Raw genomic sequence first — 24,545 nt, 5'->3', positions numbered from 1 at the left:
TGATTTACATCATCCAGTAATATCTAATGTTAAAATGTACTGGCAGCTTTTAGAAAAGTATAACTTAAGTTAGCAACTATTAAAGAAACTTTCTTAATCGCTCTTCCTTATGAGGAACTTGTTTTTCTGAGCAGGAAATTCTAGAAAGGATGGGGGCAGGGGAGAGCAACTCACTTCAGATGGTTTTGCATATAAGGCACACCAGGAGGTAGCAAGCTAGATCTTCTGCAAATAACCTATCTTATTATATATTCACCTTCTGGATTCAAATGTCCATATTTTCATGTCAGCCTTTCAAGACCACGGACAGTATTGTCTGAAATCTTAAACATGGGAACCTATTTGTCTTTTAAGTCAGTGAAGTATTGCTCCTATTCATGAATGTGTTTACAACAGAGGCCCAAACACATTTTTTTAAAGAAATATACAAAACTTATACATCTTTGCAGATGCAGTGGATGGCACATATGCTTTGTTTTAAACTACTATGTTTCTCAGCAAGATACACAGAAGCATGAGCCTGATCTTTTCCCATTTGCCCCATCTGTGTTTTTTGGCTGGATTACCTTCATACAGAGGGTATTGTACTCTGGCCTCAAGGAACACATTCCAAATCCAGGCTTAGCAAGATGCTAAAGAAGCAAGACTGTAGAAGAACACTGTGCGCTTGGAGTCTGATTACAGCATTAAGTGATTCTACCCACACAAGAAAGCCACAGCCATTTAAATAACTGAACCTGGCCCAGCGAAATGGGTACAGATTTCTCCTTCGGTAGCAATTCTCCACTTACGTGAAGTTGCTCAAGGTCAGGAGGAGGAGGGGGGAATTCAGGTTCCTGGGGCTGGAAAGCTTCTCGAACTTTGGCCACAGCTCCCAGAATCCTGTATCCAGAATCCAGGAAGTTCTTCTGCAAACCTCGAAAAGGAAAAAAGAGCTTAGCATTTAGCTTTAAATATTCAGTGACAAAACACTTTTTCCTATAAGGGTTAAGACCAAACAAAGGCCACTGTACCAAAGCATTCGGCAATGTATATAGGTGTATTAGTGCAGACTGAAGCATGCAAAGTTGCCAGTCTACAAAAAAGAGAACTCACGTCAAAGTACCTAGCTTTTTGGTCCCCAACCTCTGGTTATGTTACAGAACATGATGCTACTGGTGATACTGGTAAAAGATCAACTGTTTGGTAACCCTAGAAGAGCAGCATACCATCTCAATTCTGTTGAGTTTCTTGTATTGCATTTTATCTCAAAATCACAGACCATTAGCCTTATTCCATACTTACAATATCCATAAATACAATTTCATTGGTTCTATGTTGATGCCAGCACAAGATAAACAAAACTCAATCATTTTGAAAGGTCTGAATTAAAAGACTATTCTTCCTTCCTCTAAGTTGGTTGTTTCTGGTAATTTTATTCATCCCCATAGTATTCCAAATACATCGCAACAGCTGATCACTTGTTGGAACATTATGCGCCCTCCAGTTTGCTTCCAGCCCAAATCCAGGCTGCTATCAACATATGCATGACCAAAACAGTTTAATCCTTCTTTACCTGACTTTTTATATATCCCAAAAGCATTGCAACAGGATTTCTCTAATAATCTGTCTTATTTTTTCTCCAATATTCCTCAATTAGGCTGCAATTCAACCATGTGAGCAAAAGTCCCTTTAGCTCCGTTACATCCCAGCATATCTCTGAGCATGATGGGAACATTTGTTTAACCTCACTGGCATATAATCCTATCTAGGGATTATTTTATTTAAAAAATCAAGCTTCCACACATACTGAAGTTTTTTCTGAAATTGAACAAGACCGAACTCCTTCTCCCAGCTTTTGTTATCAGCTGACATCAACATTACCTTTATTCAGCAATACCCTGCATTGCATTTTATCTAAGAATTAAAGCAGCTCTAGTGACTGCCTGCATCAGCCCAACTCTGCACTCCTTAGTCTCCCTTCACATTAATGGAGCTAATGGATAAAGAGTTTGAGCCAGCATCTTTGTTTAATGCTTACCAGGATCAGAAATGTTGCCTGCCACAGCTTTAGCATCCATCACCATTGGTGAAATGGTTTTACTCAGGTCATCAGAGGCAGCTTTAACAGCTTCACGGAACTTGGGGTCCTCTGAGTTTTCAACCTCCTTCTTTGCCACTAACAAAATCCGGTTTGCTCGCCGGGCAATACTGGTGGCCCCTGCTACAAGCATCTGTGGTTGAATATTAGCCATTGCCACTTTGCATTTGTCCAGGTCTTTCTTAATAGCTTCCTCAGAGGCATCCAACAGAGACTTGGTATCAATTGCTTCATCCACCATCCCTGGGGTAAGAAGTTGAAATGTTAGCTTCCTTCATGTATATGCTAATGGGAAAGGTTGCTGGAAGGGAAGCTCACCCTTAGATACAGATAGGCTGGAATTCTACTACCATAGACAGGTGACACAGAATTTGGCACAGTGCTAGGGGCAGAATGCTGATTGCAAGCACTGAAGCTTTTATCACCTAACACTCTGCCCTTGCCACCACAGGGCCTTCAAATTCCTTCAGATCCTCAAAAATGAATGGATTTCATTATTGTTATTGGGGAGGAAGTTACATTTTCATACTGCAGGTAGTAGAAAACAAGAATCCTGTCATGCTAGATTTACAGTGAAGACACTTAGCCCCATTTTATTTATTTATTATACTTGTATACAGCCCCATAGCCGAAGCTCTCTGGGTGGTTTACAGTAACTAAAAACATATTCCATAAAGGAACTTGGGTGGAACCTGACCATGTAAAAGTGGATGCCACAATTCTCTTAACAGCATCTGTGTGAGAACACAAAAGACATCCAAATCTATATATAATGTTGCTGTAATGAACAGGTAAATGAAGCATAGTTGCATTACTATAATTTATCTAGTAGTTGTACTGTAGGCTGCCAATGATCAGGCTAAGAGGTATTCCAAACAAAAGCACAGAATAATGCTTCCCCTGACTCCATTGTAACTTTTTTGGGGAGAGGGGATGACTTTCTCCTCTCTGTCATATACTTAAGTCAATTTCATCAAGGAACTACTCTTCCTCTTCTAGTTTCCCTTCAATTATCTCAAGCTAGTCATTAATGATTTGGGGCTACAAAACATTTGCCACAGCTCTGCCATACTACCTGTCATTTTTTCCACGTTATCAATCCACTGGTTCTTCATGGTCTCAAAGTGTTCATAAGCAGCTTGATTTCCAGGATTCCTTAGGAGGATGCGAGCAGCAGATACTACCTGCCAATATAAAAATATCCAATATGGACAACATTGCTGCACAGGAGTAGTAAACAAGAGCATTGGAATTTTATTTATCAGTGTAGATAAGCTGCACGTTAAGCATTTCATCTGAAAGGAATACCAGTTTGTAGAGCACCACAGGAATCTCCAACTGCAAGAGGGATTGATAACGCTCAAGAACACTTTGAAGCACTAAGGATTTCTGAAGTGCAAACCCATTCATGTCATCAGGACTGTTCAAAAGAACTTTTTTAAATTGTTGTTATTTATATGAAGAAAACAAAAGAAATCCAAGAAATATGGAAGTCTCTAACGTAAGTCATTGTTGTTACAAGAGTTTCATCACATGAACCTAAGTACAGCATTATATTACTAATCAGGTTGTAAAACTCACTCTTCAAATTTATTCCTTCTACAAACACACACACTCTCTGGAGTGGATAAGAGATTACCACAGGACCTGCTTATCCTGAAATCCAAATATGAAGACTGGCCGGAGAGGGAACAGATACTGCGGCAGTCAGATTTGTAAACATAACAACACATAAAATGGGCCTAGTATTTGCACGCTCTGGTTTACAACTGACATTTAGAGAAATTTTAACTGAAAAGGACAAAGAACCAACACAATTCCAGCCCTACTACCGACCACTCTCACTTAGGCTGGCAGAGGAAATGGAAGTTAATGCCAGGCACCCCTCCATTGTGCCTAGATCCAGCTCACACTGAAAACCCTTCCTGCAGTAACATTTTAGCAGTTACACTAAAATATAAGAGTCTTTTGGGCTGAGAAGTGAGATGAAGCTATAAAACTAAATGCAACGTTTACTTGAGTGTTTATTAATTTTAGTGGAACTTAGCAGTAAGAATGGATCCTTAAGACTGCAGTCAAAGTGAGCCTCCAATTCTGTAGGCTAAGCATATTCATGCCTACTATTTTCATGTTGCCCTTTTTATTGACTTTTTAAAATAGATCCTGGACTTTCACAGATCCCCAGAGGACATCTCAGGATAAAAAGGTATCTTGTCTCAAATTTGGATTTGTGTACACACACAGAATCATCTCATCCTAAACTATTTCAAAGTTCAAGTTTTATTCTTAGCTTCCTCTCTCATTCAAGTTATTTAACAAGTTCAGACCTTGGCTTTCCCAACGCCACTGCATGCTTTATCGGGATGAGTTCTCTGAATGGAAATTAAGCAAGTGTCTAATATGTACCATCTGAAGTCATTGGCAGCGGCAATCCAGCAGAAATTTTTGGAGACTGTAAGATGGACAAGCTAGGAGATGCTAGACCAGGAGCAGGCACAAGGTAGATCTCTGGGTAATCTGTAGTAGATCAGCAAGGATTTCTGACTTCCAATTGTTTAACAATAACAGCAACAAAATGACCCCCATCTCATACTGTAAATTATACTGCTAAAATGAAGAAAGATTGGGATAACTAGGAGTGGTAGTTGCTGCTGTCACAGGACTGTGAGCTCTGAACCAAACCAGAGGTATCTGAAAAGGAGAGGGAGATACCTGAGGTGTAAGCTCTCTTGCAGACTTCACAGTTGCTTGTATACCTTCTACAGTACTTTTGTTGGCTGTTCCAACCGCAGCTGCTTTTTCTGCAGTAGCACCAAGCCTAGCAGCGTGATTTTCAAAATTGGCTGCCCTTTCATCAAATACCTGAAAGTTGAAATACATAACAAATTAAAAAATTAAACCAGATCAAGATTTCATACTCAGTCAGGGGTCCCTAAGGAATCCACACAAACCCATTCAACTACAAGCTAGGTGCTTTAATTAAAGCTAGTTTCATTAGTGATCAATTTACAATTCTTTTGAGATTTATTCTAAATCTTCAGTAGAAATACTGAGTTGTTCATCTTTAAGGACTTTGTTTTTACTGCAACAGCCAAATTTGGTTAGCCCTCTGAAAGATGAGCAGAATAACTAACACATTTGTTATTGTATAAGCTCATCTTGTCAATTGTAAGGGCTGGTTTACACATGCAATTCTATACTGATAATAACTGCAGATAGATAAGAGTACCACCGACTGAACTTTATCACCTCAGATCACCTTAAAAACACAATCCTGTTTAATGGAGACAGTTCACATATTTAGTGGCCAGTGTCATCACGTATATGGTAATTAAGAGCAGAGGAATCAAATGGTATACATGCACATCTGAACTAAGCCAAAGTTTGGCTTGCCCTGTAAATCCTGGCATGTTGAAAATGCTGAAATATCACAATTTCTCCCACACATATAACACACCACAAAGACATCATATGAACAGCAGCTCCCAAATCCTCACTGGTTCCAGCTGCACAAACATGTACACCTGCCCGCCCTGCCTCAGCCACAGTTCTTCCTGCTGCTGTTGATAGCTATTGCTTATTTGCCTAAACGTTCCTTGCCTCTTTACAGCATTAAACCCACTTTTCCTGATCCACAGAAGCCCATGTGACAAGGCGGAGGGAAAACCCCTTCCACTTGGCGTTGCACAAGGCTTTCGGATCAGCAGTATCATATTGGCACACAAATGAGAAAGACTTCTTAACAAGCTTGAGGGCAGGCGAGAATCAAGACCTGCTGTCATCTCAGTTCAATAGTTAGCTGGAATAGTTAGCTGGAATCTGGGATCTACAAATGCCCTCTCTGCATTGCCACAATGAGTGCCCCATGCTGGAAGCATGGCACAGCTGTGCTGACAATCCCCCAGCCCTCTTTCCAAGAGGTCAGGTGGGGTTTATCCAAGTCATACTGTACTTTCAAGGCTGCTTAGAGCCTCATAAAAGAGGAACACAACATGGACAAACTTTAGCCCTCCTCCTGAGCTTGGAGCTGCAGAAAATGTGTGGGGAATTGTCCATATCCTTGTGCTGCATTTCCCAGGTGAGCATTGTCCTCCAAAGCTCATCATGGCATCACCAGACTTCCCAGGAGGATCCCTCCGCCTGTGCTGCCTCTGAGACGGGCTCCCGTCTTGGATGAAACTTATCCAGTTTTAAATTCAGTCAGAAGGGTTTTTTCTGACTGGGGATGATTTCTTCCAGATAAGGAAGAAGCGTGAGATCTGCCACATAGTTTTGTTTCGATTGTTGGAGCCTGGAATTCGTCAGAATTGTCTGTCTTCCAGCAGGTCAGACAGAGTGAGGATTTTATGCTAGCTCAGCTGGATAAGTGAGCTGTTTTTTTTTAACGGACTAGCAGGCAAACCTCCTGTCTACATTTATCATTTTCTTATCTATATAGCTAAAGAGATTTGTCAAAGTAACAGCAATTAAGATAACCTAGATGAGGTAAGACTTTCCTTCTTTATTTACGGAACTAAGGGGGAAGAAAATATAAATAGCTTATCTTTTTTTTTTATTGCAAAAAGCTGACATGGAAAATTGCGTTTTAAAGATTACAACGGATGAGAGCTTTCTGATTGGGAGAGATAAGAAATCTTTTTGATTTACAAGACTTTTGTGTAATATATATAAGGGACTATTTTTTCTGATCTACTTTTTTTGTTGTTGTTGACGAATCTGCTCATTCTCTCTGCTACTAGTTATTTGAACGCTGTGAACTAAAAGCTGTTTTTGCACTTCTGGACATTTAAGAGATAAGGACTGTCTAGCGTGTGACGTTAGTTGGTTGGAAAGATTAACTCCTTTGTAATTGGATAAAGAAATAAACTGCTCTTTGCTTGGGACATTGAAAATTGAAGGAGTTTTGTTCTTTTGGTTTTAAGAATGGCAATTAAGAAGATCATGGATGTACAAGAAGGGACTTTATTTCTAGACATGCTTCAGAAAATAATGGATGGGATTAACTCAATAAAACAAGAACTGAGAAATAATAGACAAGCGTGGAGAACTGAATTTCATAAAATGAGACAGGAGCTGAAAGAAACTCAGGATTCTATGAGAAAGGAGAATAAAGATAGATCTGGAAAACAAAAAAAGATGAAAGAGAAATTAAAGGCAAGGTTCAATCTATGGAGATTGGCTTAAATATGGACATGAAAAAAGATTTGGATTTCCTGGTTGTGACGGATCCTGGAGATAAATATTACAGTTTGGAATACAGCGCTGTCTCTGAAGGAATTGAAGAGATTGGCGATAAAGATATTATCGGTTCAAAAAAATTCCTGGACTGGAAGGATTTGATGGAACTTGAAATGGAGAAAGTTAATAGAATTAATCCCTGTTTTGTGTCAATGGAAAAACCTTCAAGAAATGTACTAGTGTATCATGTGGAAAAGAGGAGCAGAGATGCGGCTTTGAAACAATACTTCAGCGTTACGTTTGGATTTGATGGTAAGAAAATATCTGTGATGGAGGAAATTCCTATCAGACTTTTATTATATGACTATGACAGCAAGATTTTTGGGTGCGTAAAGATGGAAGATGGACCCAATATGGATAATGACAGAAGAGCGATTTGAAACTACTGGACTCAGTAGATTTGATGAGTTGGATTAATTGACATGTTTATTTAGAAAAAAAAATGATTGACATATCTCAAGGATTGGAAACTTCTCTTTGACTTTTTGTGGAAGATTAAAATGGTATGTTGTTAATGAGATTTGAAACCAACTAAGATAACTGCTGGAGGAAGGTGATTTTATAATCTATTAAGAGATAGGTCTGTTATATATTATAGATTTATAGTTGAATTATAGTGTTTTGAAATTACTGGATTTAGTAGATTTGATGAGCTGGATTAATTGGCATGTTTATTTAGAAAAAAAATTGATTGATATGTATCTCAAGGATTGGAAACTTCTCTTTGACTTTTTGTGGAATATTAAAATGATATGATGTTAATGAGATTTGAAACCAACTAAGATAACCGCTGGAGGAAGGTGATTTTATAATCTATTAAGAGATAGGTTTGTTATATATTATAGATTTATAGCTGAACTATGACAAATCGGAAGTCAATATTTTTATATATATGTATTTTTTTGGTATTGTATTAGTTATTGATTTGTGTTGTTTTCTTTTTGTATTATTTTGGTTTTGAAAATTAGAATAAAAATTAATTGGAAAAAAAAAAAAAAACAAAGCTCATCATGGCATCAGAGACAAGACTCCTCTCCTGTTGGGAGAAAAGGCCTTGACAACCCTCATTTTTGGCTGGCTCCCAAAGCCGGGCAAAATGTGCAGACCCCTGAATTGCTTTAACCTGCGCTTCAAACTGATTAAGTAATATACAATATTTCAAACTGTGGAAACCAAATTTATTTATTATTTATTATTTTCCCTCAAAGGTTGGGGAAAAGCCTTGAAAGAACAGAATTCTAAAAGTCTAGCATCTTAACATTAACTTGGCCTCTGCAAAGTCAGATTTGCTCCTTGTAACTTAAAGCAACACATCAAAGAAAGAGTTTGTGTCTGACAAATGGAGCATAGGGGGAACACACTCACCTCGTCCCTGTTGGGTGCATCTGGAGGAGCAGTGGCTGCTACTGCCAACAGTTTAATTGGAGTTGTCGTGTCACTAAACACATCCGATACTTCCTGGGTCATAGCCTCTTGCATCCTTGATTTAAGATCCTTAACAGTAATTTAAAGATTCCACATCAAAAACAGAATTTGCCGCAATGAAGCGTGGTGCAGAAGCAGAATACCCCATGTTCAAACCAGGCTCAGCCATGAAGCTGAACTTACAAAAAAGTAGGAGACAACAGGGCCAGCCTTACCACTGGGTTTAGTGGTGATCTGAAAGAAAGTTATGCAGTAAAATGCTGCTACTGACATTACTTCCCATCCCACCATAGAACAGAGATAGTGAACTGAGAAGGACTGTGATAGTAGGACCCCGACACTAGTGTTTCCCACTCCCATTCACCCTAGGACACCATCTAGCTAGCTAGATTTTCAGTCTATTCACTAATAGGCAAAAAACCTTGCGGTTTAAGAATGTACCTATAGCCCACAGATATTTCTACCAAACTTTAAAAAGCAGGGAAATTGGGCAGCTATAGTGAATGCACCAGGGGAGCAGGAGACCTGAACTCCTCTCTGAGATATTGTACTGCCCTACAAAGTTGTCCAAATGCAAACACAATTTGGGTTGGTCTTTCACAGTCCAATCCACTTGCTGTGTAGCTTGGAAGAATTTGGTAACATTCTAACAGAGGCACATGTTACCAAATTCTTCCAAGCTACACAGGAAATGGATTGGACTGTGAAAGACCAGCCAAAATGGTGTTTGCATTTTGACAACTTTGTAGGGCAGTACAATATCTCAGAGAGGAGGTCAGGTCTCATGCTTAGGATAGGTAAAACCGACTGTGGGGGGAGGGATGGAGGGATGGAGTGGGCAGGGAAGGCGGAAGAAGGAAGAGGGGAGGAGAAAGGGAGAGGAAAGGGGAAGGAGGGAAAAGGCAGGTCTGATCATTTGTATGATTATTGAGTTGAATCGGATATACTCCTATGCAATCATGATTAGGATAGGTAAAACTGACCAGGCTGGGCCTGCCAACCTAGACGTCTTCTGTATCTTTCACAGTTGGGCAGGGGGAAGGGACAATTCTACCTTGTGGTTTTTCCCATTACAATGTTGCAAGAACACTGGCACTTGGCTGACTTTCTCTTCTCCTAAAGATACAGGATCAGTCTCAGGCCCTGAACCTGGCAACCCTACCTCCCACCCAAATTTAAAACAAAGCTGTCCCTGGCCACATCCACACCAGGCCTCTATTACACTTTGGACAATCATTATTTATTTATCTATTTATTTAGTGTATTTATATACCGCCCCATAGCCAAAGCTCTCTGGGCAGTTTACAATAACTAAAAACGTTAAAAACAAATATATAAATTTAAAAACACATCTTTTAAAAACAATTTAAAACAATTTATCATGGCTTCTCTCAAAGCCATGGCTCAAAGCCAATCATGGCTTCTCTCAAAGAATCCTGGGAAGTGTAGTTAGTGAAGGGTGCTGAGAGTTGCTAGGAGACGCCCTGTTTCTCTCACAGACCTTTAATCAGAGTGGCTGACTGATAAACCATTCTCTCAGGGGAATAGGAGCCTCCTCTCAGCACCCTTCACAAACTACACTTCCCAGGATTCTTTGAGGGAAGCCATGACTGTCTCAAGTGAAATCAAGTCTGGTGTGGGTGTGGCCCTCTGATTAGCCAAGCCCAGCAGCTGTGAGGCTTTTAGAACACTGACAGTTGGTCCTTACTGAGCATGCCCCGCGTTATAATAGGCTTCCAGCCAAAATTTCTTAAATTAATTAAAAATCAACCAGGCATTTTTTTAACTTTTAAACTGCAGTAGATGAAGGTCAGAGTATGGGGCAAGGTCAGTATTAGGATTACAGGTACTCTGTGAACATGGCTGATTTTTAATGAATTTCAACAGATTAGGAGAACTCGCAGAAAAAAGTCCAAAAGGGCTCTGAGTTTTTTTCTCTCTTTTTAGACTTTGAACTCTCGATTCTCTCTGACTGTTTTGTGTATCGCCATGAAAATTGACAGGGTTGTTAAGCAAGTGTTTCTGAGTTCAGAACTATAAGTTTTGTAAGGTTTTGTTTTGAAATGAGCTTATGGGAAGCCTCAGAATGGCATGGGGGGTATTTTCCATTTAACATTGCGGAATGTGAAAAATCCCCGCTGACTATGTATAATATCCCCAATCAATAACACAAAAGGGAATGCTAGGAGAGAGGAGAGGTTATTGAGAACATGAGATTCCTTATATTGAGCAAGATCAATATGGCGCCAAACTAGCTACTGGCTCTCAAGTACGAAATGACCCCAATCCACGAAAGTTCTTTGCCAAGCAACGCTACATATTCCTTCCGCTACCTCACCTTGAGGGTTGAGAATTTTTCATTTCCATAGATTTGGAGCAAGCTGGACCTGAGCTAGGAAATGTCTAGCAATAGGTGAAACTAACAAGAAAAAATGGGAATAAGGTTAAATTAATGGAAGATGAACAGCAGCAAAGGATTGTTGACCGCAGCCAAAGTATTTACGGCTATAGCCTGTTACCCATGTTACAAAGCCAAATCCCTTCCAGTAGCCTAAAGAAGAGGATTATTTGGCTTTGTTAGTTAACACATATGGACTGGTGACATTCTACCAAACAGGAGAATTGTCCTCCCTTTACCTTTAATGAGTCCTGCAGCTGAGCAGCAACTGCCTTGGCTTGAGGAGATTCTCCTTCACCTCGTGCTGCCAAATCAGTTAACTGGGCAGCAAGCTGATCCACACGGTCACATTTGGCAAGCAGGTCTTGACGATAAGGTCCCATCATGACATTGGCAAGGCGGCGACCTTCTGCCACAAGCCCCCGGATCGCAGCCTGACCTGCATTAAAAATTATTAATCTTGCTTTATTATGAAGTAAGAGAAATTAAAATAGTAGTTCTACCACTCAAGAAAGTAAAACAGAGATATTATTGTGTTACTGCCAGCAAAATAATTAATAAATAGAAAAAATAATATTTATATAGCACTTTCCCTAAGTACTCCATATACTTATTTCAGTAATCCTTACAACAACCCTGTCAGGTAAGACCAGTATTATCTCTTAGTTCAAGACTAAGAGAAAAGTGGCTTGCCTAAGACCATCTATGAGTTTTTGGGGACATGAGATTCGAACCAGAAACTATCAGGTTCACAGTTCACACTCTTAAGACTGCAACCTTATACTGTTATCTGGGAGTAAATCCCATTCAACTCAACAAGGCTTACTTCTCAGTAGACATGTACAGGATTGCACTATTAGCCACTAGCTCCCAGACAGGTAGCCAGTTATAGTTCCAGTTGTATTTGAAGTTCAGTATTATCTAAACAGTAGATATTTAATTGCATTTCAGGCCTAACCCATTAACATTTTCTACTATATTTGAGACAGAACAGGTGCCTTCATATTTGGACTACAAGCAGTAGCAGCACCAGCTCAAGCATTCTGACCAACTTAAATATGTTCAGTTCATGCCCGTCAAGCATATAGCTCTGACTGGAGCCTCAACTAAACTTGGCTCCTGGCATGCCCTGGCAAATACACAGTTAGTTGACCTGATTTCTCATAACTTGATATACAGTGTTATCCTTAGTAGCAATGCCCAAAAGTTACTGTAAATTCCCTACCACCCAACTCCTTAAAGCAGTGCAGAAAAATATTCTCTCAGTGAAAGGAGGCAGAAGGGGAGGGGGATGGCATATGGTGGTGGAAGTGAGGAGTATTCACATCTCAATTCAAAATTTAGTTTGTTTCATAAATAGATTTCTGGCAGGACCTCCACAACTGCCACATAGAATATAAGATGCTTAATATCCGCTTGATTTGCATTACCACATATCCTTCTCAACAGAAAGGAAAAAGGGAAGACAGATTGGACCACATGAGTGAGAGAAAGGATGCATCTCTCACTTATGTGTTGTCATCTCAATCACTTTGAAAGGAAACAGAGAAGAAACTAGCACACTCTTGCATCTTTCACTCTCCCAAAGAAGGAACTGAGAAGCCAATGCAAGGAAGTCAGCAGAGAAATTCTCCTCTGGCCAGCATGCTCTAGTCTCTTACTTGGCTCCCCGTTTCAGAAGGCGCAAAAGGGGAAGAGAGATGGAGGAACAGTGTGAAATTTGATGGCAGCCCACTGGGGGAGTATTTGGGCCCCTGAAGTGCTTCAATCAGATGCCAGTGGAGATGTGTGTGTGCGCTTAAGATCCATTATAAGTCTAGCAAAGAGACATTAAACACTCACCTATCCCACGGTCATCAACTGTAGGATTGTCTATCCATCTCTGAGCTTGCTCAATCTTCCCTTCTAGATGGACAGCTGCCTTGGCAGGTCTGCTGTTTGCAACAGCCCTGTTGGTTTTAGACTGTAAATTCTGAAGTGATGTAGCTATTTGCTTGGCTAATGCACGGGCTTCAGGAGAATCCCCCTTTCCACTGCAGAGGAGAGAAAAGCTGTTAAGGAAATCTTATAAAAGTTCAAAAAGCAGGTTGGTTTCCATTAACAAGCTAAGTTTAAGTATAATAATTGTGAACCAGCTAATTACAGTTAAAAGAACTATTGTTAATTACATTTAACAAAGTCCCATGGGCTGTATTTTAACAGTGGCTGATTCAATGCATTATTTAAAAAGGAAAGCAAGTACCATAGGGCATGAAAGCAAATTTGGCAAGACAAGCTCAACCGAAGACACCAAGTAAATATCTCCATTGAACTCCACTGAAGACCTTTTCTGACACAATGAAAGATACAGAGACTCTAGTGACACTACAAATGTACATCAGTGACATACCACTAATTGTCAAGGCTTCCTCCAAATAAACCTGGGGCAGTGTAGCTTGGTGAAGTACAGAGAATTTTGTTAAACATCCTTGGCACACACACACCAAACTACAATTCCCATTATTGCATGAGAAGAGGAAATGATGGTTCAACTAGCTTGAATCTCTAACCTGGACATGTCCATAGAATCTCTCCTCCCCCAACAGAGGCTAAGTATATTGCTAGGCAGTCATGAAAGCACAAAGCAAACTATAGTGGCCATGAATTTAAATGGAATTTCTATGGAAGCAGGCCATGCCCAGAAGCATAGTGGGCATACCGATAGTCAGTACAAGCATGGTAACACATACTGTTTCCGGAGGTCTGACAATTTAGCAGTCAGAGCAGAGATTTCTCCAAGGGACCGCAAAATATCATCTCGCTCTTTGGGGTCTTCACAGAGTTCTGCAATTTTCCTGGCTTCAGCCATAATGCCTCGAATGTGTTCTTCTCCTTCAGTTCCTCCATGAGGATCTGCTAGCCAGCTCTAGACATAAAAGAAATAAATCAATACATAATTATCCATTTACAATATTTGAATCTTCTCTAGTGCAATATCATATATTCTGAAATGTTGTTGTTCTCTTCAAATTTAACTAAGCCATAGGTAAGAACAACTGAATTATTTCAGCACAACAAGGTCTTTCTTAAGGTCCATCTGAATCACAAGGCAGGGTATAGTTGATACAAATATATTGACATGTTCCTTTTTTAAAACATGGTTTTAGATTATAATAATAATAATAATAATATTTAATTTGTGTGTCGCCTATCTGGCAGATAGCCACTCTAGGCGACGTACATTAAAATGAGATAAAATACAATCATATCAAATGCAGTCACATTAGTCTCAATAAATAAAATACTGGACAGTCATCAATACATTTATAAAATATTTACATTTGCAGCATATAATAGATGACAAAATCATGGAGATTAACCCATCCCAAGGATCTCAAAGGCCTGTTGAAATAGCCACGTCTTCAGGGCCTTGCGGAATACATCCAGGGAAGTGTTTTTAGAAAACACAGAAGAGTAAAAAACAAGATTCACAAATCAATTAAACTGGAATATTTTTTTTCAAAGATACTAATACATGCTTTAAAGTCACACCTTTATTGGAAGAGACCTTAAAATGCTATGCTAGAACACCTCCCTCTCTCTTCCATCTTGGAGAGAAGACACGTGAATGTCAAAACAGGAGTCTGGCTCTACAAGTAACTAGCCTTCAAGAAAGATAAAAGGAATGATGGGCAAGAATGTGCCACAGTTTTTCAAAGTAGTGCAAGAGGAAATCCTTATTTGAGAGCCATTGATCAACCATCTTTAAAGCAGAGATGGGAACACATGCCACTGCAGATGTTACTGGACTACACCCCTATAATCCCTGACCATGCTGGCTGGGGCTGATGGCAGTTGGAGTCCAACAACATTTGGAAGGCCACATGTTCTCTATCTTTGCTGTAAAGTCAAATAACTGTGATGGGTGGGACAAGATATGATGCTCTGACTAAAATAAATTATTATTAGCTTACCATGAAGCATCTTGAAGTGATTTCACAATAAAATATATATAAAACAACTGCATATATAAAAACAATTTCAAATCCAATGCAGCTACCAACTGGGATAAAACAACTGAAGGAGGACCTGCTATGAGAACTAACAGGGATGCTAATTTATCAGCACCCATTGTAGTTCAGCCCAACTGAAAAGAATCATTTCTTGATAATAGCACCGTGATTACCTGAGCAGCATCAATTTTCTTTGCAATTGCCTGCTTAGAGTTGGTCATAGCCTCCAGCTTGCGAGCTGCATTTTCCACTTTTGCAGTTAGCAAATCCAACCCTTGGGACACTTGCTGAGCCTTCTGCAGAGCTAGCGGTGTAGTACCTTGTCCTCTGTTCAAGAGGGGAGAAAGATATATAAACTCCGACATACTCTTGAAACGATAGCCTACTGCAGTGGTTCCCAAACATTTTTTCCCACGGACCACTTGAAAATTGCTGAGAGTCTTGGCTGACCACTTAATAATTTTTCTCCCCACTGTAGGCAGGTGGAGCAGAATGCAGGGCAGAGCCAACCCACATATATATACCACATATTATACCAACATGCTAATAGTGGTGGACATAATATTAGCATGTTGGTATAATAAATATATATATAATGCCCCATTTGTGTTGCTTTTAGGGAAATGCCCTATCATAAAAGGGCAGAACTGCTATTCCATAGACCCAGCATTAAACATATTTAATAGTGAGAAGGTGTTTACCTGCCTCGAAGGTCAGCCACTTGATCAGTCAATTGGCCTAGCATTTTACAGGTTCCCAGAATCTCTCTGCGTTCTTTGCCTGCACACAGCTCTCCAACTTTTCCTGCTTCGTCCAGGATCTGCCTTATGGCTTGTTCACCAGAGTCTCCTAAGAATGTGTGAAGACAGACAAGAGGGCACATGCAGTATTTACTCACAGGAAATTGCTAGGCCTTTCCAAAGCTATACAACATTCAATGAAGGGAGGAAAGAACGTTTACTGAATGTGCTGTGCAGGAAATATAATCCATCATAACAGAACAGCGTTCCTGCAGCAGGACAATGTTGTCTGAGAAACAGGCATATCATTTCATTGGATTAGGTATACTGCATGTCACTGGAAGTCAATTAATTTTAATGCTAATGCTATGCAATTTCATGCAAATTTTCTTTACGAACATTCTTGCTTCTGCACAGTTTTAGAGAGAAAAATGACACTTAAAAAAATAATCCTGAATCTCTCTTCTTCAGTGTGTGCTGAGGGCAGTCTTTACACCTGTGATACGGTTCTCTCCTGGTCAGAGGAGTTCCACATCCTTCTCAGAAGAGGAGAAGATGCCTCTTTCTGCTTGCTGAACCTTTAATAGTAAAGACAGACCAACTTTTAAAAAAAGGATCTCTTCAGCCAGAAGGTGTCTTCAGGATGACCTCCACTTGTTGACCCCAAATACTGCAGAAAATTCAGTAGCAGGGGAATCTGAGGAAAAGGCATGAAGAAATCCCTCTAATCAGGCAGCTGTTGGAACACTAGTCCCATTTACTAGAGGACACAGAGTGAAAGATTCATGTTTCCATTTGGCAGTTCTTTTGCTTTACAAAGTGATCTCCCACTGTACTTATGACTTGCTGAGCATGGGTATGACGAATTACTGGCGTTAGAACAGGGAACGTTTGGTTCTGAGTGCTGCTGCCTCATGTGGTGAGCTCTCCTGGGAACATAGGAAGTTGCCTTCTACCAAGTCAGACCATGGGGTTCATGTACCTCAGTACTGTCTACACGCACTGGCAATGGCTCTCCACGATTTCAAGACAGTGGTCACTCCCAGCCCTACCTGGGGGTTCCAGGGATTGAACCTGGGACCCTTTACATACAAAGCACATGCTCTGCCACTGATCTTCAACCCTTTCTCAAACTCTTTACTGTAGCTCAGAACATTTCCCTGGCATTCCAATCTGGGTTCAGATTGCCTGGTTACGGGACAATCAGTCTTGGTAGCCCTGTTGGGTGGCCTTTATCAGGAGAAGAACCGGGGGAGTGTGGCCATGTTATTCTTACGTGACTTCTGAGCAGCTTTTGCTACCATTGACCATGGTATCCTTCTGGGCCAACTTGGTGAGATGGGTATTGGGAGTGGTCATTAGAAGAGTTGGGCTGAGGTGTCACCAGTATGATGATGATGATAGTCAGTTCTATTTTACAGCAGCATCTGAATCGGGAAAGGCCATGCAAGCCCTGGACCACTGTCTGAACTCGATGGTGGCTGGATGAAGCCAACAAACTGATTCTGAATCCTAGCAAGACAGAGGCGGTCCAAATCTGAATAATTGGTCAGTTGCTGTTTTGGATGGGGTCATACTCCCTCTGAAAGAGCAGGTTCATCGTCTGGGAGTGCTCCTCGATCCCTCTTTGTCAGTAGAGGTCCAGGTGATCTCAGGGGCTAGGAGTGCCTTTTAACAGCTTTAGCTGGTAACACAGCTGTGGCCATTTCTGGACTCAGATAGCCACCCATGCTGTCCATGCACTAGTAACTTCCAGGCTGGATTACTGTAATGCACTCTATATACAGCAGTCCTTGAAATTGGTCTGGAATTTGGAGTTGGTACTAAACACAACGGCACAGCTGCACATTGGAGTAGGATATCACCAACATGTTACCCTGCTTCTGAAAGAATTGCACTGGCTACCAATTAGCTACTGGGCTAAGTTCAAGGTGCTGGTTTTGGTGCATAAAGCCCTATACCGCTTGGGACCTAGATACCTGAAGGATCGTCTCACATGCCCAGTTGTTCACTGTGCTCTGCAGATGAGGGCCTCCTCCTGCAGACACCATCTTACCAGGAGGTCCGTTCCACACAACATAGGAAGCAGATCTTTAGCATTGTGGCTCCAACCCTTCACCCTCCCCTTAAATATTAAACAAGTGCCATTTCTATTTAGTCTTTCTGGTGCCTACTGAAGACCTTCCTCTTTCAACAAGCCTTTTAAGTTTAAGCAAACTTCCAATATAGTTTGATCTCCTTTCCAAAACAATATATTTAGTTTATATGTGGAAAGGAAAATAAGTATGATTCTTCACAATCCAAGAACGTTTCATGGAGTTAACTAGAGACAGCACTACATACACATGACACATTTTATAGGTTTTCTGATAGGTTCTAGTAAGGTACAGATACAAAATTTGATCAGAGCCAACATTAAATTGTATCAGTTACAGAGTTCCACTCTTGTATGTTTATTTTAACGTGGAAGACGTTTCCTAACAGCAGAGCTATTCTAGTACAGTAATAAATATGCAAGCATCTTTCCAAGAAGAAAAGCAATACCAGAATACTAATTTAGGACTGAACTAAATCATTTGGATGGCAAAGTAAGTAAAGCTTTCCAAACCACTTAGCATAGAATCAATTTATTTTACATTAATATTTGAAAGAATAGTGTTTAAAAGCTTCCATTTAGAGCATCACAGTCAAAGGTAACTCATGACTCTGTGTATGCTGTAACCAAGTTATCACATCATATATTAGCCTACAGCACATACTTCAGCATCCCAATAATCTCAGCTTTCATTTTAATAATGATGTTAAAAGTACCTAGCTTTTTAAAAGGGCTAGACCTAAGGCTTCAAAGGTAGGCTTGAGAGTGTGTAAGTAATGCCAGTTAATCTCAAATGTTGGGGAGAGGAACAGGACCTAGGAGGATTTCTAGTGATTGGGATGGAATTTCAGTGTCCTGCAGGTGTGTTTTGGAGGGGGGACACATCTTTCCATTACTTTTTCCATAGCCGGTCTCCTCAAATCTGCCACCCACCCACCCACCCAAAGGAGGAGGCAAAATGGGAGGTGGGTCCCCGGCCAAACCATACAGCAGAGGCTTCTGCAAAGCTTCTCCGAACACTGTGGGGCAAGAGACAGGCTGACGGCAGAAGCCAGCGAAAAATCTGCTTAATTCTGGGGGAGGGGGTCAGAATCAAGCAGATATTTGCCCACCCCAGCCTACAGCCTGTCTCTTGCCCTGCAGCGTGGCTCTTCCTCGTCCCTGGGCTAGCACTCCTAGGGAGGATATTACTGTGGCCTCCGCTGTATGGATGTGCCCTGGAGGGGGCTGCTGCCTCCTCCTTCTCCATGGTAGCGGGGCTGGCAGATCTGCAGTGGCGCAGTGTGAGTGTGCTTGTGTATGTGAGGGAGGTGGCATTAAGAGACTCTGCACCTGAGAGACGTTTACACAGGAGAACGGTGGCAAGGATGACGGAGGATGAGAGAAGTTTACACAGGGGGAGGGTGGAAGGCAGTTGCGACCCCAGGAATAACTATTTTCAAATAGTTAATAGACTTCAAATAAGCCTAGGAAGGAATTGGATGTTGTTCTTGCTTCTTGGTTTTCTTACCTCCTCCCAGTGGTGGTGGATCAGTTCAGGTTTCAGAAGAGGAGGAGAGGCACTTTAGTTGCAAAGCATTGGAAAGGGATGTAAAATTGTGCCCCCTTTCTCTCTCTCTCTCTCTCTTAAAAAAAGAGGCTTTAGCAGTTTGTGAGATCTTCCCGCCTTCTCCCCCTCTGATTCCCTTCCCCTCCATGCACCTGAACGTATTCCTAACACAAAGCATTTAATTTGCAAACACAGAAGGAAAATGGGTGCGTCTTGCTTCAGTTTGTTTATATGAGCAACAGAAGGAATGTCTTCCCTACTCTGTCAAACTCTGCCCAGACAAAATTCTCTCACTCTCAACATACTTAGGGTGCAATCCAATATACCCTTACTTGGGAGTAAGTTCCATTGAACCCAATGGAGTCTACTTTTGAGTAAACACATACTGGATTGCAGCCTTAATCTGCTTCCTGTGGGGAATGGATGCTGCTGCTGTGGGAGGAGCGAACGAGGAAGCAAGTTTCTCGGCTAGGAAGGCAGCAACGCCAACATGTTAAAGCTAACTTGATTTACTTGGGAGTGAGCTTCATTGATCACAGTGGGGCTTGCTTATGAGTAAGCATGCATATGATTGAGTTGCATGATACTATTAGCAGATTTATCTTGATAAAATAGGTTGTTAATTTCTTTCTTTGGCTGGATCGTATGGCAAGATTAGAGATAAGAATGATAGTTTAAGAATGATTGTTAAATCATTCATGTGAATTAAGATCATTTTATTCTTCTAGGGACATAACCTTGCAGTGAAGAAGGCATGGAAGGATCTTTCAACAAATGAGCTTCTAAAACCACAATACACTTTTTAAAAAATTCCTTGACGAAAATAGGCTTTAAATGGGAGAGCATCTGCTTTCCATGCAGAAGATCCCAGGTTGAATTCCTGGCATCTCCAGGTAGGGTTGGAGAGACTCCTGCCTGAAACCCTGGATTGCTGCTGCCAGTCAGAGTAGAGAATACTGAGCAAGATGGCCTCAGTATAAAGCAGTTTCCTTGTCTTCCTATCGATCTTCCTTAACTTTTCTTTAATATACTGAGAAAGTTGTCTCCAAAAAAATAACAATAAAAGTTACCTGTAGTAGTCTCATCTGACAAAAGCAGGCTGGCCTATGAAGTCTGTGATCAAAAAGCCTATCAACCATGCAGGCCAGTTTGTCAGAGACTAGACAAAACTCCTATTTGCTGTCTATATGAAACTACAAAAATGTAGGTTGTGAAGTACTTGCAGGCCATGGTACTTAGCTGGTACTTAGCTCCCACCCCCCAAGAGGGGGGGGGAGGAGAGATGATTATCTTGTGGAAGGCAGTTGGGTAATTTTGGGGCTAAGGGAGTGTGCAATGGGGTTGGTTAATGAATGTGTGCTGGTGAATTAAATAGGAAGGGATCCTTCCATGAGGACTGAGATGAGAGGGTGAAGCTTCCATACAACATCATGGGTGCTTTTTTTTCTTTATTGCTGTAGCTTTTCAAGTCAGTTATGCAGGCCCCAATGAGTGTGAGTGGTATACCCTTAGAAGGGGTGGCAGTGGGAGGCGTGGCATGACTCACAAAGGGACCCTGCACTTCTCAACTGGCCACTACACTACTGGTGTCCTGGGTAGATATTTGCCCTTCTGAACTATTTACAAAAGCAAAATAAATTGTGCAAAATAAAAGGTGCTTGATTTATACAGGTTGCATATCCTCAGTAAAGGCTTTTCTTGGAATGGTATTCTTTGTCTTCCCGCAAAAGTACGCGTCCAATTTTGATCGAGAGCAGGAAGTACTTAATGTTACCTGCTGGAGCGTTGGGGTCCCTAAGCCAACCCTTGGCCTGGTTCATCTTGGAATCTATTAAGGCCAAAGCTCTCTTCATGGCTTCTGTATCCTTTATAAAAAGAAAAAAGGGAGTGTATCCTAATTACATACTACCAAATTCAGATATTGGTGCAATAGCAAAACACAAAATGAAGCACAATCTTCTTGCACTAAAAACAACTCACAGAAGAATCAACAGGTTAACATTAAGTATCAGAGACATTCCTGTCACTCAAATGCAGAAGTTGTAACATGCATTGTTTTAGGTTTTATTTCCTAGGCATACAGCACTCAAGAATTAGGTATAAGAGGTCTTTTCAGAACAACCCTAAATGTTAAATATTTAATCCTTTAAAATGAAATGAGCATATAATTATCTGCATGCACTCCCTGATTTTCACCGGCCACTGGGATCGTGGGATGGTTCCAGTTTGCTATAATCTAATGAGGACGTCATGAATGCAACCCAAGATTGGAGGAGGAAAACCCAGAGACCAAGGCAGTGGTACCAAGTGTGTGTTTTTTAATGATTTATTTCATCTATTCAAGAGCTCTCAGTCATACAAGTTCACACATGTTTTGCAGGAATATGGAGTTACCAAAGAGAGTTGCTCTATCTAACTAGAGGGCCAGTCTAGTAGTACTTATGGATGGGTGGAGCCAGGGCAAGGGGGAAGCTTCATATTGCTCCTTGGGGTGTTGCATTAGTTTTTGCCCAAAAATGGCTCTGTCCCCAGAGTTCTCATACTCTGCTTGCCAATCTAGTTATAACATACTGCAGCCGTTCTCTTGGACTGCAAGACCCTTTTCTTGATATATGACCACAAGTTTTAATCTTTCAGCCTTATCAGAGCACCTTTTGGTAAAATGGGCATAGCTGTCCTGGGATGTGTCATATCATCTTCCAAGGAATTTTGTTTTCTTTAATCTGATGTTTGCTTAAAATAAGGTCCTGTTTGAGATAGCCATCAACAACTGGAACCTATTTTCCTTCTTTGTCAATTTCATAGAGCTCACCTTTATTTCCAATATAAATTCATCCTTCTCGTTCATATAATTTATATTGATTACATTAAAAAAAACCAAAATACATGAATATATTCACAAAATCTTCAAAGACTTATTTTGCAGAATCATGTCTGGCTGCTTAGTTATGAACAGCACCCACCAGAGTATAAGCTTCTTTCTACAAACCCAACATTTTCTGGTCCTTCTTACCCAAACAGAGTATCATGACTGGACAAGATCAGCAACCAGATGTGCATTACAAGCAACAATAGCCAGAAATGCAGCTTCTTTGATCAGACTATTTTCCTCCAGCTACAAGAGGCCAAGGACAAAAACAGGGAATAGGTACTACTAGTTTGCCCTGCTTATGAACTTATGAGCCAGATAGACGGTTGGTCTAACCCAGGACAGAATTTACATGCAGTGCCCTTTTGACAACAAAAATCAGTCACTATCAGCCCCACACAGTTTTCAAAGTTCAAAACGGATACACAGGTTGGTCCTACAAACATTGTAGAACTCCATACATATGCAACTCAAAGAGTAGAAGAATTAAAGGAGACTTTGTTTAATTGCTAGTTTTTCCACTCTTGCCTTGTAGCACCAAAACAGCCCTCAAGGCAGCTTACAGATTTAGATCAGTGATAAATTGGTTTAAAACATTTAAACAAACAGATAAAATCAGTCCCAAACAGCATACTTTTTAAAATATTTTAAAATCTACATTGGGATTAAAACAGCAATTCAGTTACAGTTTGCCTTCTGAAAACAGAAATGATTTAACCAGCCATCTGAGAATAAGAAGAGAAGTTGCTTGGCAGGCCGATTTGGAGTGGGAGTTCCCCAAGTAGGGAGCAGCACTTGCAAAGAACTTGCTCTTGATTACCACCTTCCTAGCTTCACTAGAATGTGACATCTGAAATAGGGCCTAACTTGAGGTCTTCATTATATAGTAAAGGTTTATGTAGGAAAAGGCATGATAAAAGCTGATCCTGGCCATGGAGGGCACATGGTGCTGCAGAACTAAAACTGGTTCTGCGAGTACCTTCAACTTCAGACCTGCTTCTTAAGGTGACATTGTGCAACCTCACCCACAGCAGGCAATCCATACCTTCCAAAATCAATGTGTGGATGCCAGAGGTAAGAAAACCATGTGATATTGGGAATGTGTCCAGCTTCAACGTATTGATTCCTACGGAGAAATCACCTTGTTTCCGAGACAAAGTTTTATTTTAAGAATGTATATCGGGATTTATACATAATTGAATGGAAAGGATTTCACTGTCTGTAAACTGTGTGACTTTCTGCTAAGAGCTGTGGAAATAAACTGTCAAACTGTATTAGCAGGGGGCCAGACTAACTGCCATTTATACTGTATCAAACCAATGACAGTGCTGGAAGTTAGAATACGAACGTTTGAAATAACTGGTGGTCCCTACCAAGTACCGTGAAAAATTGCTGAAACTGACTCTTGATATACCATGTGCAGGACACCTGGGCTAAAAGGAATAAAACAAAGGATAAATGGGAACTTTTATTGGCCAGGTATGACAAAACAGGTGAAAGCATATTGCAGGTTATGTAAAGTGTAAGAATGAGGGCAGAAAATAGGGAAGAAAATAGGGAAGAAAATATTTTCAAGAATTGTTCAAGGCAGTGGGTCTTGTCAGCCAATGTATATACACAAAATAACTTGAAGAAATTGGGGTGATTGTTATAGCAACAGATTGCCTAGTTTTTCAGGGTGAAGTTGAAACAATTGCAATGAAGAAACCCAAGGAAAGAACTTCACTTTTCAAACAAATAAGTAATTCAGTAATGCTGAACATGCAGAAAAGGAAAAGAATGTACAAAAAGGCAGAGGAAGATGGACATATGAGTTATAACAAGAAAAATGTGGCAGCTAAGCATAAACGTGCGAAGTTGGTGAAGGACAAGGCAGGACATTACCAGCTGATATTTGAAGAGTTAAGAGCGTGGAGGGGGCCCCTGCTGAGGAACAAAAGTTTAGGCTTTGACCAAGGAGGAGGATAGAGAAGAGAGTTGCTGAAAGAGTTGTTGGTCAGCTGAAAGAAGAGCTGGAAGTTGGAGTACGGCAGTGGTCATTAAGGGACTTTAGGAAGTAGCAAAGAGGGGCTTTGGAAGCCCAAAAGAAGCCAAGAGCTGAAATCACTGGCTAGAAGTGAGAATATTTGCATGGAAGAGCCTGTGACTTGAGAGACAGC

The 24,545-nt window shown here is 40.7% G+C and overlaps 1 protein-coding gene across 6 annotated transcripts in view; it reads right to left on the bottom strand.

Moving 5' to 3' along the window:
- The window catches only part of VCL (vinculin), a 113,428-nt gene that overhangs the window by 14,732 nt on the left and 74,151 nt on the right, over nt 1-24,545 (bottom strand). For 4 of the 6 annotated variants that reach the window (XM_061634834.1, XM_061634831.1, XM_061634833.1 and 1 more), the window contains 11 exons: nt 21,292-21,385; nt 15,835-15,982; nt 15,307-15,460; nt 13,871-14,046; nt 12,984-13,174; nt 11,381-11,580; nt 8,684-8,812; nt 4,793-4,942; nt 3,156-3,264; nt 2,021-2,323; nt 792-916 (listed from right to left, as the gene is read on the bottom strand). In XM_061634834.1, coding sequence (XP_061490818.1) covers nt 792-916; nt 2,021-2,323; nt 3,156-3,264; nt 4,793-4,942; nt 8,684-8,812; nt 11,381-11,580; nt 12,984-13,174; nt 13,871-14,046; nt 15,307-15,460; nt 15,835-15,982; nt 21,292-21,385 — 1,779 coding nt within the window. The remainder of the gene's footprint in view (nt 1-791; nt 917-2,020; nt 2,324-3,155; nt 3,265-4,792; nt 4,943-8,683; nt 8,813-11,380; nt 11,581-12,983; nt 13,175-13,870; nt 14,047-15,306; nt 15,461-15,834; nt 15,983-21,291; nt 21,386-24,545) is intronic. The other 2 variants (XM_061634837.1, XM_061634832.1) reach the window with 1 other exon arrangement.

The sequence above is a fragment of the Rhineura floridana genome, chromosome 7, assembly GCF_030035675.1.
Source record: "Rhineura floridana isolate rRhiFlo1 chromosome 7, rRhiFlo1.hap2, whole genome shotgun sequence".
Classification (NCBI taxonomy): Eukaryota; Metazoa; Chordata; class Lepidosauria; order Squamata; family Rhineuridae; genus Rhineura; species Rhineura floridana.
This window is presented reverse-complemented; position numbering and strand designations above follow the sequence as displayed.